This window comes from Bidens hawaiensis, unplaced genomic scaffold, assembly GCF_021521415.1.
Source record: "Bidens hawaiensis isolate Kalapana, Puna unplaced genomic scaffold, B.hawaiensis_p1.1 tig00009951_1, whole genome shotgun sequence".
Taxonomy (NCBI): domain Eukaryota; kingdom Viridiplantae; phylum Streptophyta; class Magnoliopsida; order Asterales; family Asteraceae; genus Bidens; species Bidens hawaiensis.
Genome location: NW_027491753.1, coordinates 159,380 through 175,919, shown reverse-complemented (window position 1 = coordinate 175,919; position 16,540 = coordinate 159,380). Strand labels below are relative to the sequence as shown.

General features: G+C 34.3%; 1 protein-coding gene and 1 pseudogene across 2 annotated transcripts; both read right to left on the bottom strand.

Annotated features, from left to right (window-relative positions):
* Positions 1-226: 226 nt before the first annotated feature.
* Positions 227-1,504, bottom strand: LOC143533881 (protein ASYMMETRIC LEAVES 2 pseudogene; annotated as a pseudogene). The gene is made up of 2 exons (XR_013135440.1): positions 1,268-1,504; positions 227-1,065 (listed from the first exon to the last, which is right to left on the bottom strand). The product of XR_013135440.1 is annotated as a protein ASYMMETRIC LEAVES 2 pseudogene (transcript).
* Positions 1,505-13,859: 12,355 nt separating this feature from the next.
* LOC143533880 (F-box protein At1g30790-like) lies at positions 13,860-15,457 on the bottom strand. The gene has a single exon (XM_077028516.1). The coding sequence runs from the start codon at positions 15,455-15,457 to the stop codon at positions 14,054-14,056; it is 1,404 nt and encodes a 467-aa protein (XP_076884631.1). The 3' UTR covers positions 13,860-14,053.
* Positions 15,458-16,540: the final 1,083 nt, after the last annotated feature.

Genomic DNA, 16,540 nt, shown 5'->3' with positions numbered 1-16,540 from the left:
AGACCGTAGGTATAATCATTACACCTAGTTTTCATCACACAAAAATGGTAGTTGGTATTGGTGAAACCAAACAAAAGATACTAAAGAAATTTGAAGTTATGTGAAATACAACTACTGTATATGGTCATGCACTCATGTCCTGATCTCCATACATAAATTTGAAACAATAATAATATTATCAACAAAAATCAAATAAGCAAAACAAAACTGATGGTATAATAATTATAAAGTTTCCAGTATAAATAAACTTATGATAGCATCAAGCAATATGTAGTAGTATCATTACAATGAAAAATATTAATCAAATTAGAAACACTTTATATAAATAAAATTATGGATTATTATTACCTTTGAAACCCTAAGAAGGATCGATTGTCGTTGGAAGATCATCGTTATCGGTCCCACGTGGTGTCTGGAATTGCGGGTGTTGGCCGATACCTCCTGTGGATATATTCATAGCGAGAACACCGGCCGTGTTGTCGTAACTATTGTTGACATCAAACGCCCATATGACAGACGTTTGATGATCCCTAGAGGTGAAAAATTGTGGGTGGTGGTGGTATAAATGGTCTCTAGTGGCCCCACCACCAAATCAAGTTGTTCCCTAGGGATTGGTGATGGGTTGCTACTGCAGCAGCAATTATTTCTTGAGCCGTGCCGGCGCTGCTCAAGGAATGGTTTTGGTATTTTGAAAGTTCAGATTTTGCATACGTAAGATCCATTTGGAGTTGTCGGAGTTGGTGTTGGAGGAGTGAGATAACGCCAACGCAACCGTAAACGGGGTCGCGGAGACGCATATCCGCCTCGTAAGCAAGCGAGTTCACTGCGTCTTCGCGTTGGTGCGGGTGGAGTTCGTTTAATAGCTTTGTAACATTGCTGGCTCCAAAAACTTTGTGAACATTTGCAAACTTTTGAGGTTGGTCTGGTTGGAAATAAGGTGCAAATACACATTCTGGTTGGCATTTTCTCCTCAAAAACTTGCAAGCTGCACATGGTGAATTTGAAGATGAAGCCATTTGTTAATTTCTTGATTGTACTTGCACCAAGATTGTTGAATAATGTTTTCTGCAATAACAATTGACAAATATTGGAATCAAAAACTAAAGTTTATGATCATAAGTTCATAATACTATAGTAACACTAGAATAAGCATACAAAACTTAAAAAAAAATGCTTGATGAATATACTATATATTGTTCTTGATTCATATACATGTAATCAAGAAGATTGCAAAACTAGCTAGATCTGAATTTTTTTCATAAAATACCAAGAATTTCTTGAATTTTTTTCTGAATTCTTTAGCTTCACCAATGAATAATATGTAGATCTTGAAGGGTTTTATTCTTCTTTTGAATTTATTAACAAAAACTGGGAAAATGTGGGGGAAAAAGAGTGTATTTTTATAAAGTATGAAGAGTGTGAATTAGAACTAGAATTGAAGAGAGGAGCTAAGAAGATTGGATCTTGTGCAAGTGAGTTTTTTAAAGGCGAGGGTTTTGAGGGTTAGATTTGTAAGGCTGAGGGGTGTGGGGGGCGCGAGAGGGGGCGTGAGTGGGGGCGCCAGCCAATAATATTGTGACGTGTGGCAGAGAGAGAAACTTGATAAGATGGGTGTTGGTTGTGGTGCTCGCGCCCCGGGCCATGGTGTGGAGGGGCGCGAGAGGGGGCGCGAGCGGATTTTTTTTTTTTTTTATAAATGTATTAAAAAAACGTATTATTAAAAAAACTCATAAATTATTTAAAAAAACACACATTAATTAAAAAAACATGTTAATATCTAAAAAAAATTAAAGTACTAAAAATATTTGATTTTTACGATTTTTACGATTAATCGATTTTTACGATTTCATGTGCAACCCTAACCGAACAACAACATCCCCCTGCTATTCATACGCTCCCGTTTTAAAATATGTTTTGTAATAAAATTGAAAAATATTTAATGCTTTTGAGTATGTGTTGAAAATGAGAAAGATGGTTGCGTGTTGAAATGTTATATATGAATGACAATTTGTCTTTTACTTGAAAAATAACTCTGTATATGAGAAAGGTGTACAAGTAATAATTATTGCATTGCGTAAAACAACACTCTCTGTATGGAATGGTTGTACATCGTCGGTGGTTGAATTGAAGCTTTTCTGGCAATTTTGGTAAGTTAAATTTCACATGTCCGTTCAGTTCAGATATGTAATGTTGTAGTCGATTATTAATAAACCACCATAATTTTTAAGGAAGATTTACCATTTAAATTGGAAGAAATCCCAACAAATTATTGAATTTAGTGCTGCAAACAAATCAAATATTATTTGAGTTTGACTACGATATATATATATATATATATATATATATATATATATATATATATATATATATATATGAGCTGAAACAATCCCAAGACACCCAATATGAGCCCAACGGCTCTATTATGCATCCCAAGACACCCCTCACGCGCAACCTGTCCCGCGAGACCCCTGGCGCCTGCCTCTTTTTCCGCGCTCGCGCCCCTCTCGCGCCCCTCTCGCGCCTCGGTGGTGTGGTGCTCGCGCCCCGGGGCGCGAGCGGCTGTCCTTTTGCGCCCTTTCTCGCGCTCCACACCCCTCAGCCTAATGCTTCTTGGGATAACAATCATTGATGACTTTTTTGCACTTAAAATAATATATATGTATATTAAATGCTAGGAATAATTTTATTAGAGGGAGAAGACCTAAGATGCATCAGCTATGACTACACAGGAGATCAAAAACAGGCTAAAGATTTTATAGTGAAGTTGTGTAACTAATCAGAAAAGACATTAGAAAGTCTAAAGGAACCAGAAAAACTAGATGAAATCAGAATTCTTTAAAATTAAAATGTTAATGTATGACAAAAAAAAAATGTGTTTATTTTTTTTATTTACAAATTCTTGAAGCGGGTTCAAATCCCATTCACGTGTCATATCTTGGATTCAAGCCTGGTGAAACGCCACTAGGTGGATTCAGGCTCACAACATTATCGAAACCTCTTTGTAGCACCACGATTTCTAGAGGGTTTTGACTGTGTTCGTCGTTGAAAAAAGAAATACAAAGTAAAAGTAGATTTCAACCTGAATTCTATACTCTTCTTGGGTTTAGGAGCAAGAAGGAAAGATATGATGATGACCTGGATCTCTTTGGTCAAACCCTCCTCTCTCTCTCTCTCTCGATCTCTAGTTTTTCCCCTTTAAAGTGAAACAGTGAGAAGTAAGAGATGAATTGTAAAGAAATGAAGGCCTTTAGCTCATTGACCAAAAAGACAAAATGGAAAGTTACAAAAGGGTTTTGATGAGTGATCTCTGCTCAGTATGAATCCTACTTTTTTCCCCTAAACTCAAGAAACAGAAGACTAATAATCTTACAAAATGACTAGCTGCAGCCTGCTCATCACTGTACTGTCAGCATACTTTGTGTGCTTTCAAGTGTATGTGTTTATTGGTGCTTCTTTCTTGATGAGTCAAGGAAGGGATTTTAGGTTCAAGAAAATAGAGTTGAAATCTTTCTTGGTGAATAAAAGACTGTAATTTATAATCATAGGGTTCTTTAGGGTTTGCAAGAAGAAAAAAGTATAAAACTTTAAAGTGAGATTAAAATAAATCTTTATATTAGGATTCTAGGGTTTTTAAGAAAAGATAAAAGTGAATTTATTGTATTTTAAAGGTTGTGGTTACAAAATAGAGATAAATAAGCGGGCAAATATTTAAGTAACATCCTCATTTTAAATAACAAATTTGATTCTACTTAATACAAAATTACGGTTCTTCGATGCCTATGAGTTACTATACATGACTCTGTGTAATTTATTTCAAGAATGCAATAAATTTGTGGGGTAAGGGACCCAAAATATATCAGAATTGTTCCAATTAAATAAAGAAGAATGTGAGACTATTTTTTTAGGGTTTTCAATAGGAGGTAAAAAAAAACCAAATTCAACTGGTGAATTGAAAATCTAAAACATTTTTTGGGTATTCATGTATGTGATTTAAATTAACTGTTTTTGGGTGTTATACGAAGTATTATATATTACCCGACTCGATTATCTGAAACAAACATATCCGTTTACTCAAATTAACCATATATATTTGCTTTCCCGTAAATATTTTATTTTTATTATTTTTATTCTAGGTAATAGAACAATTTACTAATTTGCTAAACTTTAGTTTTTATATTCTAAACTTTTAAGGTAAGATATTTTTTTTTATATGAAATCGATCTTATAATATCGAAGTTTTATATAATTTACTATAAAACGATTATAATAAAGTGGCAGGCAAACGGGCAACAAGTTGCGCCGCAACCCCCTTTTGAACAGCAAAGCCAATCCTGCTAAAAACGAAGCCTTGGGACCTAGAAGCTGAAGAGATTCCGTGTACGACGCGCTGAACCCTATTCAAAAATTTCACAGCCTCTGGAGCCAGAAAACCAAATGTATCATAGGCAAATGGTAGAAAGACATGTTGATTATCTAAACAAGTTTTCTCGTGTTTAACAACTTTGCCCAATTCAGCCTTCAACGCAGCCTGACCCACAACAAACCCACGGTCCCTGAGCCCAACAAGAGGAGACACTCCTGTAAGATCCACACAGGCGTGTTTCCCCCCTGCCCACCCGAACACAAGAATATCAGCCGGTCGTAAAGTAGACCTCCCTTCAATAGGATCCGTGAGAAAGTTAACAGGGGCCTCCTTTTTAGCAGAAATCCCTGCCCGTTTAAGAACATCACACAGAACATCCCTAACCAGATCATGTCTGTATTTAAAGCCAGGCAATTCTTTGCAATGCACCGTATGGTCACCAAAAGAATCCAAACAGACCTTCCGACAAATTGGGCAAGGTTCATCCGTCGGGAACATAGGGATCATTAACCGGTACTTAAGGATAGCCCGATACTCCAAACCCGACATACGTTGGCCTAATCCTTCAATGGGGATGGCCGTTAGAAAATCCTGAGCCCGAGGAGCCCGAAGGCATTCAAACACCGCCTTTTGGCGAAGGGATAGATCAAACTTCACTTCTAAACTCTTGACGATTCCACTAAATAAGGCACTCGCCACAACATGTTGGGCTTTAGGGGGGGCGGTGTCCTTATTAGAGAACCCGCTAAGATCAAAATTTGGAAGTGAAGTACGTAAACGATCCATCGCACACCCATAATCAGAGTCCAACCCATAAATATCACAACCACGAAGAATATGGTCTTGCAAACACCACGACTGTGCTCTCGAAGCCACAAAAGCATATGTAGATACATCCTCGGCCGAACAGAGACCCAACCCCCCATAACGGATCGGAAGTGATGCCAACCTCTATTGGAGATCCCCAAAGAACGGACCTCCACAAACCACGATGTCCTCAATCGCCCTTCGAAGACCATTGTCAAATATAGAAACAGCTTCCCCCACATACATAGGTTGGCATGTTCTCAAACCGAATAAAAGCTTGGCGACTCCCATACATGAGCGAAGCAAAAGAAGCTCGCATTGAGGATATTGGCATGCATGTAAGTTTGTTAGAAATCCTAATAGGCGATTTCTAACAAACTTACATGCATACCAATACCCTATGGGTATTAGACTGAGATTACGAATAATCCTTACAAATCCGTCCAATTATTACCTCTAGTTTTGAAGAAAGGGGAGATAGAAACTATATTTTAAAAGTAATCAAAGGATTGATCACATTACCTTTGGCCTAGAGATATCAATATATGTTGGGTAAGGAATTTTATTTTCGAATGGTGTGATCTAGTACAAGTCCTGTAATTGTTTATAATAAAGTATAATTTACAAGTAGATTAAAGAGTGTATGCAATTTCATTAAAAGAAAAGTAATTAAAGGAAAAGACAATTTTGAAAATACTGGTTGGAATAGTAAATAAATAAATAAATAAAATATAGAATTGAGATGGAATATAATATAATAATGTGAAAGGCAATCTTTAGGCTTGCATGTCATCTGTTTTTAAGGGTAAAAAAACAGGTTTGAAGTAGCATCTAAAGATGGTGTCATCAGATGGAGAGAGATCCCCCATGAGCCGAGCCTAAGGAAACGCGGAGAAAGTGAGCCTACTACTCTATTACATCCTACCCTAAATTCTCCCTTTTTATTAACTTGTTTCTTGAAATTAATAATACTCGTATAATTTAAATAGATATACTTACGTATATAGCTATCAAATCAGGACCGTCTCTAAGAATTTAAATGTCTCGGCCGAGCTGAAATATAAAGGTCCGTAGGCTCTAATGAGTAACGAAATAAAATGACCCATAGGCCCATTATCTCAAATGGGTTATGGGTAAAAAAGATTAAGTCTACTATCTAATAAAATGATTAAGATTTGTATCTATTTTATATAAAAATAATTATAAATATATAAAAAATACATATATAAAAAAAATTTTGTGCCCCCCAAAAATTAGTGCCTCGGCCGGCCGCCCGGGTTGCCTAACCCAAGAGCCGACATTGTTCAAACGAATAAACCCAAAAGTATGACACGGCACAATAAATGTATAGATGGTGTTTAGTTGACATATTTAACTTTAATAGATACATAAATATCACTTTGTTGCGGTGGTCTTCTAGTCCAATAATATTAAACTTGGGATCGTAAGATCTCGGGTTTGGAATCTGAATCAATAGGTTTATTTATAGTGATAGGTTTCTTTCTTTATGGTATTTTTGGATGAGTCGGACTTGAAGCGTCAAAGTTTATTTGGACGATTAACATCCTATTTTAAAAAGACTCACTCAAGTATTAGAGTGGTTTCAAAAAGATGTAAAAAGAAAAGTCAATTTAAATTTTCAATATAAAATACTAATAATAATTAATCATTGTCATGTGAAGATACCATCAAATATGCTTTGTAAAATCAGCTCAAAGGCTGTTATGTGTCTCTATTGTGTATTCGTGTCAATTTGCTTGCTTCTCTGTGTCGATGATCACTATAAAGTTGGTTAGATATCTTCACAATTTTGGCAAGTTGCTCGCCTTAGTCCTTTGAAATCATATTAGGTAACTCTCGAAAGCGTGTATGACATTTCTTTTGTTAAACAAGTAGGCGTCACGTGCTATCAATAACTCAAGGAGCGATCTATTTGTTCAATAAATTTGGCTACTTGTTTTGTTCAAAAACTCGTTGGGACGACCTATTTGTTCAACAAACTCGTCTGGGCAATCTGTTTACAAACTCGTTTGGAAGCTTGTTTGCTCAACAAGTTCGTGTGGATGGCCTAATATATTGGAGGACAAACGTGTTGGGCGAGTAAAAATACGGCGGCGACGTATTTGGAAGGAACATTTCTAAAACTCTTGATTTGCGGAAACATAAATCTCTCTCTATAGAATGACATTTTAAGAATTTTTCTCTTTAATTATTTTTTAGATTGATTAAAATCATGTGTAGTGGCGGCATCTCATAGAGGCACCACCTTCTTCATTGGCTAGAAAAAAAACATGGCACCACCTTCTTCTACAACATGGGGTCATGTACAAAGCGCCCAAGCCATTTTTGACCTAAAACATCCTTATAATGCCTCGGAGACGATGTGCCCAATACTATAAAGCTTTTTCTCTCTAAAGTGCTCCACTATGTTTGGTTCAATATGTTTTTAAGAGATGTGAAACAAAATATTTGTGAATTTGTGGTACGGTGTACTTTCATAATAATATTCTGATGGATTGTGAATGAATGTGTGTTGTCATGTGACAAGACATTTCATATTCCTTTCTTAATACTACTACTCCAATCTGCAACTGCAAGAGACTAGACCTTTTGTTTTGTTTTGCCACCACCCCTCTCTCCTGTATTTATACTTTTTAACTCTATTTTTATCATTTTACTTTTAATAGTCATAAAATGTAATAACAAAATGCTTAGTCATTTTATTTATAATTTCTTGAATCTTAATTGGCCTTTATTTTAAAATTAATATATTCATTATAAAACACTAACTTATCATAAACATTCCGAACAACTGAACCAGGAAATCACGACAATTGGATTTACTTATTTACCCGAATAATAGTTTTTAACTTGTAAACTCTCATTTCAAATGCAACGGAATCGTTCAAAAATCTCAAAACAAGTCTTACCAACCAAATACAATTTTTATATACAAAACGTAAATGTCTAAAACAAACATAAAACATGGGATCAGTGTCATTCTTCAATTAGGTAGTCTTCTTTGCAATGTCAATCATGCCCTTAAGGTTCAAACATTCCTACGGTTAACCTAATGTGCATACTAAAAAGCATGCACACCAAGTTAAGCATGTGAATGGTGAGATCTTATGGGCATTGCATAGATGGCGATTTATGAGGTTTTTTTATGTTTATCTACTTCATCGGAGGTTGTGTGTTATTTAAGGTTCGCATCTTGATAAAGCTATGTGATGTGTTTGATTATATACTTAGGTGTTTTAGTTCATGTATTTAAAAAATCAGACACTCTTGTTCACATACATAATCATGGTGTTTTGGTTCTTGTCATTTGTATTTTATTCCTTCGTTTTTATAGCTTATCACACAACATAAAATAGTGATTAATTTCATTCGCATAGAATAACAAAACCAAAGAATAGAATAGTAAGTATTTCATTACTTTATACCAAACAGAGACTCTAATATATAGAAAACGAAATATAAAATATTCCTAATGGTCAATTGGTCACTTGATATCATGCTAATTAACTTATTATTCAACAATATATTTATTTTGTATATAAAATGTTCCTAGGGTGTGGAACCCTTATACATTTAAGCCTTGATAGTCAACTGACGGAGTGAATTAATGTCCATGTTTTACACATGCTTTTCTATTTAATTTTTATTCATGATCCATCTAATCGCAATTACTAACCTACATTATCATCATGTCATGTCATCTACTTTCTCTTAACCCAAATACTCAACTATCCAAGTACGCGCTAATTAAACTCGTAGGAGTTAATAAATAGAAACACTAGGTTCGAATTTTATTTAATATTGTGCGACAGTATTGTTATTAAAACGATTACTTTAAATGTACCATAGTTGATTTTTTTTTATTGTTTTGTGTAATCAATTGAGCGGAAATATACTTTCCGTATTTTAATCATTGTAAAACAAAAAAGATTGCAAAAATAAGTTTTTGATTCTATTATTAGCAATGATACTTTATTAATTTATGTTCACCATTTAGCACATGCACCGTTGATACCACCGCAATATGCGGGTTTTTTTATTGGTTCCGTCACAATTTTTTTTAAATATGTTAGTTTTATTTGTTTTTTAAATATGTTAATTTGTTGTACTTGTGCGTTGACAAATACATTTATTGGTTTAGTTTGGCGTCGTAACCTGATACTAACCGAATTTGCGTTAGTTCGCCGCCACAACACACATTTTTTTTTGTGTTGACGATCTTTTTTTTGGTTTAGTTCGGTGTCATAACCCAAGACCGACCGAATTTGTGCTAACTCACAACTGTAATAACCACTGCATGTGTTTTACCATCCGAATACACATTGTTTTACATATATTTTTTATCATAAATTATACAAGTGTCAATACTATTATGTACGTTTACTTTTTCAGGTTTATTGTCATTACCGATACGAACCTAATTGATAGAGACTGAATTTGTGTCGTCGTATCTCCGGGTTTTATTTTCTATTAAGATGTTAAATTTCAAGTTCAATATGTTTTAAGAATAAGGATCAAATAAGAAGTTTGGTTTTCCTAAGAAGGCTAGAAATGAGGGTATTTTAGTCTAATACCTTAATATTGAAACCCACTTAATTTAATTTCAAAAACCCACTTAATTAAAACCCGCTTAATTAAAACCCACTTAAATTTTCACTCATCTCCTACAACTACCACCGCCCACCGCCACCACCTTGCCGGAAAAGTCTTCGGAAATTCGCCGGAATATAAAACACTATGAAAAACACAATGAAAAAGACACAATGAAAAAAACACTATGAAAATAAAAACACAATGACAAAAACACAATGAAAACACAATTAAATAACACAATGTAAAAAACACAATACAAAAAACACTATGAAAAATAAAACATAATTGTATAACACAATTTTGTAAAACACAATTATGATAAAACACACCTTGTAAAAACCCACAAATTTTTATTTTTATTTTTATAAAGCAATATGGTACTCATATAAAAGATAAAAAAACATTCGTTTTTATGGTGAAATTGTTTTGGAAAAAAAAAACGTCGTATAAAAATGTTATGAACGTTTTAAAATGATTGGGTAATTTGACATGTGTCTTGCATGTGGAGAGAGAAAGTCAACAAATGTGTTATCCCTATTATGCCCTTACCCTTTTTACACTTGATCTTTCTAATCTAATCTCAACCATTCAATCTCGAATGGACAAGATTATTTCCTATCCTTTTTAGGAAAACTAATCTTCTTATTATAACTCAACCTTATGTTTTAATATGATTAATTATAACTATTACAACTAGTAGTTGACCCGTCCGGTGGACGGGAATATCAACTTCCGAATGTGATGATTACATTAATTTGTTTTTTTTGTGACATACGTGTATATCATATGAGGAGAAACATTATGCTAAGAAATGTTTATTCCCACCGAATTAATTACTATACTTTTATCATAGTCGATCCAACAATTGCTAAGAGTTGAAAATACCAGTTTGACTCACGAAAGTCAAATTTAAAAGGGCAGTTTCGATAGATACATGTCGATTGTCATGCTACTAATTTGCAAACGGGTCAAACTTAGGTTTGGATTCAACCCGTACCGTCAAATAGTTGAAAATAACATAATTGCCCTTGGTAATTGAGTTTTTGTTAACCGATACTATACATTAAAAAGTTCCCATATTGCCCTTGGACCAAAAACAGTTAAACAATCATATTAGCAGGGTTGGTCTTATAGCTAAATTTAGTTTTCTCTATGGCATCATTCTTCATCCTAGCTTGGCTTTGGCTTTGGCTTCTGTGAACACCTTGACCACAGATTAGTTCTGCGAACACCTTGACCAAAACTGCTTTCCCGGTTCATCTTGTGGACCTGGATTATGGTTAACCGATACTCATGTTCTTTTATAGTTATATGAAAATATAAAACTTGAAAGAAAGTATAATTTTAAAAGAAATTACTCATTATCTCAACCAAATATTATTCATCAACTTAGTTTATATATCAATTCTCGGAACTGTTAATAGTTTTACTATTAGTGAAATTTTTACTGGTAGAATATATTTAGTTTATATATCAAATAAAAGTTTTATTGTTATCAATATGCTTTTGAACCTCCCTTTTTGTAAAATAATAATATTTCACTTTTTAAAACTTAAGAAAAATAAGATGCACATAATAATTCTTTTCATGTGATGGGAGGAAAAAAAGAAAAGCACATGTCTTGTGTCTAATGCAAATTTCAATTATTTGGACACCTGTTTCTTTTTATGGATCTAAAGCGTTTCGATCTAATATATATAATGCCCACGAAGTCGTACTTAAAAATGTGGTTCAGATACAGAGGATATTAAATTACAAAATTCTCGGGTTTGAGTCAAAGTAACAAAACAGAGAACCTCTTGGAAAGTTTGCAAATTATAGAAAAGTAAAATAAGAGGTGTGCAGGTGTCGTTTTTGTCCCAAAACTATAACCGAAAATCAAACTTTCGGACAACCGGAGAATGATAACCATCGGTTATGGTTAATCCTGTTTACATGTTGATTCGGTTAGTTGGTTTATGGGTTCATGTTCATATACAAGAATTGACCATAAAAATGTTTGGGCCTAACTAAAATAGGTCAAAACAATGTAATTGGATATAAAAGTTTGGCTTGTTTATGTTTATGGTACTTGTTTTCCTTTTTTTAGTAATTTCATTTAATGTATACTGATAGAATGCGTTTTATAAATTTTACTGATCAAAACTAATTGATGACATAAAAAAGATTTAATCTTGTACATGAAACTATTATACTTCATATTTTCATAATCATAAATCATATTATATTATTACACACTGGCCCAAATCAAAACTGATAAAAAGCTTTAGCACATTAGCCCACAACCAAACAATGGCATTACAGCCCAGCCGACACTCTCTTACCGACAATTCTGAGTTTTGACCGTTTATGCTAAATGAATTTGTTTGTAACTTATTGCAATTGGACAAATATGAAAGACAAAAACTAACTAGAATCTTGAGGTGTTAAATGGACCAAACATTACAAATTTTATTGAAGCATAATTTTACTTTTCATAATCTGGAAATATAGGGTTTGTGAGAGTATAGGGGTGTAAACGAGCCGAAACGAGCTCGGGCTCGACTCGTTAAATAGCAAGCTTGGCTCGTGAGTTGTTTTTCAAAGGGTTTGGCTCGTTTATTATCTATTAATTTAATTATATATGCTTCTTTTTAATATCTTAGAGAAAAAACCTTAAACGTGCCTAATCTCGGTTCAAGTTCAAGCAGCAACTTAAACGAGCCAAAGCTCGGTTTGAGCTCGGCTATACGATGTGAAATTAATAAATAAAAGTCCAAAAGAAGCAAAACATAAAAGTTTACAAGCTCACTAAGGCTTGACAAACCTAAACGAGCTTCATATATAAGGCTCGGCCTCAGGCTCGATAACTAAACGGGCTTATTTGAGACTCAGGCTCGACTAAGCTCGTAAAAGCTCCTCTCGTTATGTATTGATCTGATCTCGAGTAGCTCATGAGTGGATCGCCTCATTTGCACCCTTAAGTGAGACCAGGTTTGACTACAACTTCCACCATCTTTTTTACCCACCTAAAAAGCCTATCGTTGGTCAACAGGGTATTGTACTATTGTTGAACTCTGGTAAGTTTTTCAATAACGGATTCTCATTATTATTAAAATATAGTTTAAAAACAAGTGACCAAAACAAGTCTTTGTGGTTATACATAACAAGTTGAGTCAAAACACTGAGATTAGAACTCAAATACAAATATACAATGTATTACAAGATACAAAATCGAAAATCCAATTTTTTATGCTTCCATTCGAATCATAAAATTAATAAAATGAACAGAAGTAGTCGTGCCATGGGTATTTCATGTTGACTGTAGGCTCATGGGTATGCTGTGGATCGAATCATAATATTAATATGACGAACAGAAGTCGTGAAATGTGAAAGTTATGTTGAATAAATCACATGATTTGTTAATCACAAGAGTAGCATGCGTTGATTTGGCCCAACCCCTAAAACGAGATGTTGTAATTTTGACCCATCAATTGTTATGCTGAACACAAAGTGTTTCGAGTCCCCTACCGGCTCATTTTACCACATCTAACAATAACAACTCTTTCATTTACAATAATAAAAATGGCATTTGGTGGTTTAAGTCTAAAAATGCTCATTTCAACTTTCAAGTTATGTTCTATCAGTAACGAGTCAAATGGGTACAGAAAGCGATAATAATTATATTCCGACTTACAATATCATTTCGGGCATCTTTTTTGCTTGATCCACAACAAACGGTCCGGTCCCTCATCTAACATTCCATCTAGTAATTGACTTTGTGAAGGCGTGTAACAAAGTCAACCAACTTCTAAATAGCTGTTGTAAGGCTAGAGACCCTGCAAATGTAACATCCATATAAGAGGTACTTCTGGTGATTCAGCCAATGTCTTGTTCGTAGCACGTTGGATCGGATTCTTAGTTGACTTTGACTCCTGATTCATCGTTGCACGTTACTTATAAAAGATGTGGCCGTTTTTACCCCTTTATTCATACCCGAGTTCAGATTATATAAAATCAAATAATTAGTCGTTAGCTTGAAAATTGTACCGTGTTTCTAATCATATTTGACACATTATATAGGGCAAAATCTAATCAACTTTAATGCAACCGAATATTAACACAAAGTATCAAAACAGGACTATTATTTCCAATTGCAAGCTTATTAATTAACCTCTTCTAAACATACCACAATCATTGTTCATGGTGCATAAATACACCATTTTCATATTTCAATACTAGAACACCTATCATAAACTATAAAACACCATAGAATCATCACATACTGGCTTAATTCCTCGGCAAAGACAAGATGCTCTCGGTGTACCTCCTAACATGATCAAACCGAACAGACCTAGGGTGAAGAAACTCATAACCAAGAATAAAATCCACCGACTTAAAATTTCTACTCTCCACATCATACATATCAGTATTAATCAAACGCGTTGACGACCCACTTTCGTTAACCACACCATCCTTTCTTAAGAACGAATTTAACGGGATAGGACCATCTAACACAAACCAAGATTTCAAGAACCCAACATTTTCCCAAACCCAAATACACTTTTCATAGTCTTTCAGTATCCATATATCCATCTCGTCAACGCCCACCGCAGGATTGTGACACATTAACGCTAAAAACTCATTAATTTTCATAAGAAAAGGTTGATTAGATAATATTGTATTCAACCCCTTCTTATAATAACTAGTTGCATCTCGAATCGCATCATTCGGAAACTTAATAATCGAAAACTTCTCCGTTCGCAAATCAAACGCCAGTATTTCGTTCCGGCTTTGAAGAATCACATGTATCACACTATCAACACAAACACCACGTTTGGTCCCAATATTCCACTCACTAATAACATCATCTCCGATCTCAAAACCATCAACATTAATATTCCTCCATGTCAAACTCAACATAGAGAATATCATTATCTCAATTCTCTTAGGAACAAACGGCTTCAACGACGCAACATCAAGCATCCTAATAGTCAAAACCTTGTGTTCATTCCTAGACTCATCATACCCGAAAAAATAACAAATATGGCCAACCCCATAACGCATTTTAATCGGATGGGAACCCCCACCGAATAGTTTAAATATTTTTCGAGTAGCCGGGTTAATAACATAAGCGAAATTACGCTCGACAAACCCGTTACCGGACGAGAACAAGACCAATCCATGGACATGTTCCATTTCAGTGGTTTCTCTGTTGATGATAGTACAGGCGCGTGGGATGGCTGCAACAATTACGGGACCACCATTGCTAGTGGCCGACAGTAAGTACCGTTGGCGAGTGGATGTGTCGTACGCGGATAATAATAATGCCGTACGGTTGCTAGCAATGGCGTGTGTGAATTGGAGTCTGGTGAATGATGGAGAATAGGGTTTGGAAACGGGTCTGAGTTTGATTAAGGTTTTGACTGGGAGTCTGGAAAGTATCTCTGTGATGATGTCTTCTGGGAGTGAAATAAGAAGAGTGTTGTCGTTTGGTGGTAATTGTGGTTTTTGTTTGGTGATATTTAGGGGTTTGATGAGTTTTGAGAGAATGTTGATGATGTTTTCTAGGAGTCGTGAAATCATCGTTGGTTGTGATGATTGATGATCATCGGATGCCGGCGATTGTTGTTGTTGTTCTTCTTCTAGGGTTTCCATTTTTAGAGGGAGAATAGAAGACAAAAGCTTTTTCATTTTTTTGGATCAATTAGAGCTTTCGATTATGTGAGGAGTGTTGTTATTTTTTTGTTTGGAGATGGTTAAAAGTAGCTATCTGGGCGGTGAGGAGAAAAATCTGTTCTTTTAAAAGAGTCCATATTTTCTTTTTAATTTGACATATTTCAAATGTATACTTTCAAACTTTATTAGTTAATTTTAAAATTTACCCTTAAAATACAATCATTTCAACTTTATTAAATTTTGTCTTTTTATATATGCCAAGGACATTATAGTAATTTATTAAGAAAAAATGCAATCGTTCAAACTTTCTTGAATTTTGTGTTTTTCAAACCATGACACTTGTAGAGAGACAGAGGGAGTACCATTCATGGTTTAATTTGAAGAAACATATTATTCATTTATGTAATTTTTTAATATTTTTAAAATTGGCTGTGAGTGAATGAGAGAGAAAAGGTAATGATAAAAGTATAAAAAAAATATTACTCCCTCCGTCCCATTATAAGTGGTCTAGTTTGACTTTTCAAGTCTTTCTTTTGCAACCTTGACCGTAAATATTTTTGTTCGTGTCATATAATACTTGATGAAAATTATATTAATGTAAAATACATTTAAAACTCAATCCATTCATATATTTTACATCAAGTATCATATAACACAAACAAAATTATTGTCTGTCAAACTAGGACACTTATAATGGGACGGATGAAGTATTTAATTAAAAACTATAGACATAAAAAATGAGACATAAAATGTTTATTCCCACCGAATTAATTACTATACTTTTATCATAGTCGATCCAACAATTGCTAAGAGTTGAAAATACCAGTTTGACTCACGAAAGTCAAATTTAAAAGGGCAGTTTCGATAGATACATGTCGATTGTCATGCTACTAATTTGCAAACGGGTCAAACTTAGGTTTGGATTCAACCCGTACCGTCAGATAGTTGAAAATAACATAATTGCCCTTGGTAATTGAGTTTTTGTTAACCGATACTATACATTAAAAAGTTCCCATATTGCCCTTGGACCAAAAACAGTTAAACAATCATATTAGCAGGGTTGGTCTTATAGCTAAATTTAGTTTTCTCTATGGCATC

What these genes read in the sequence shown, in the direction of transcription:
- LOC143533880 (XM_077028516.1), bottom strand. Translation starts at nt 15,457, where the DNA reads ATGAAAAAGCTTTTGTCTTCTATTCTCCCTCTAAAAATGGAAACCCTA.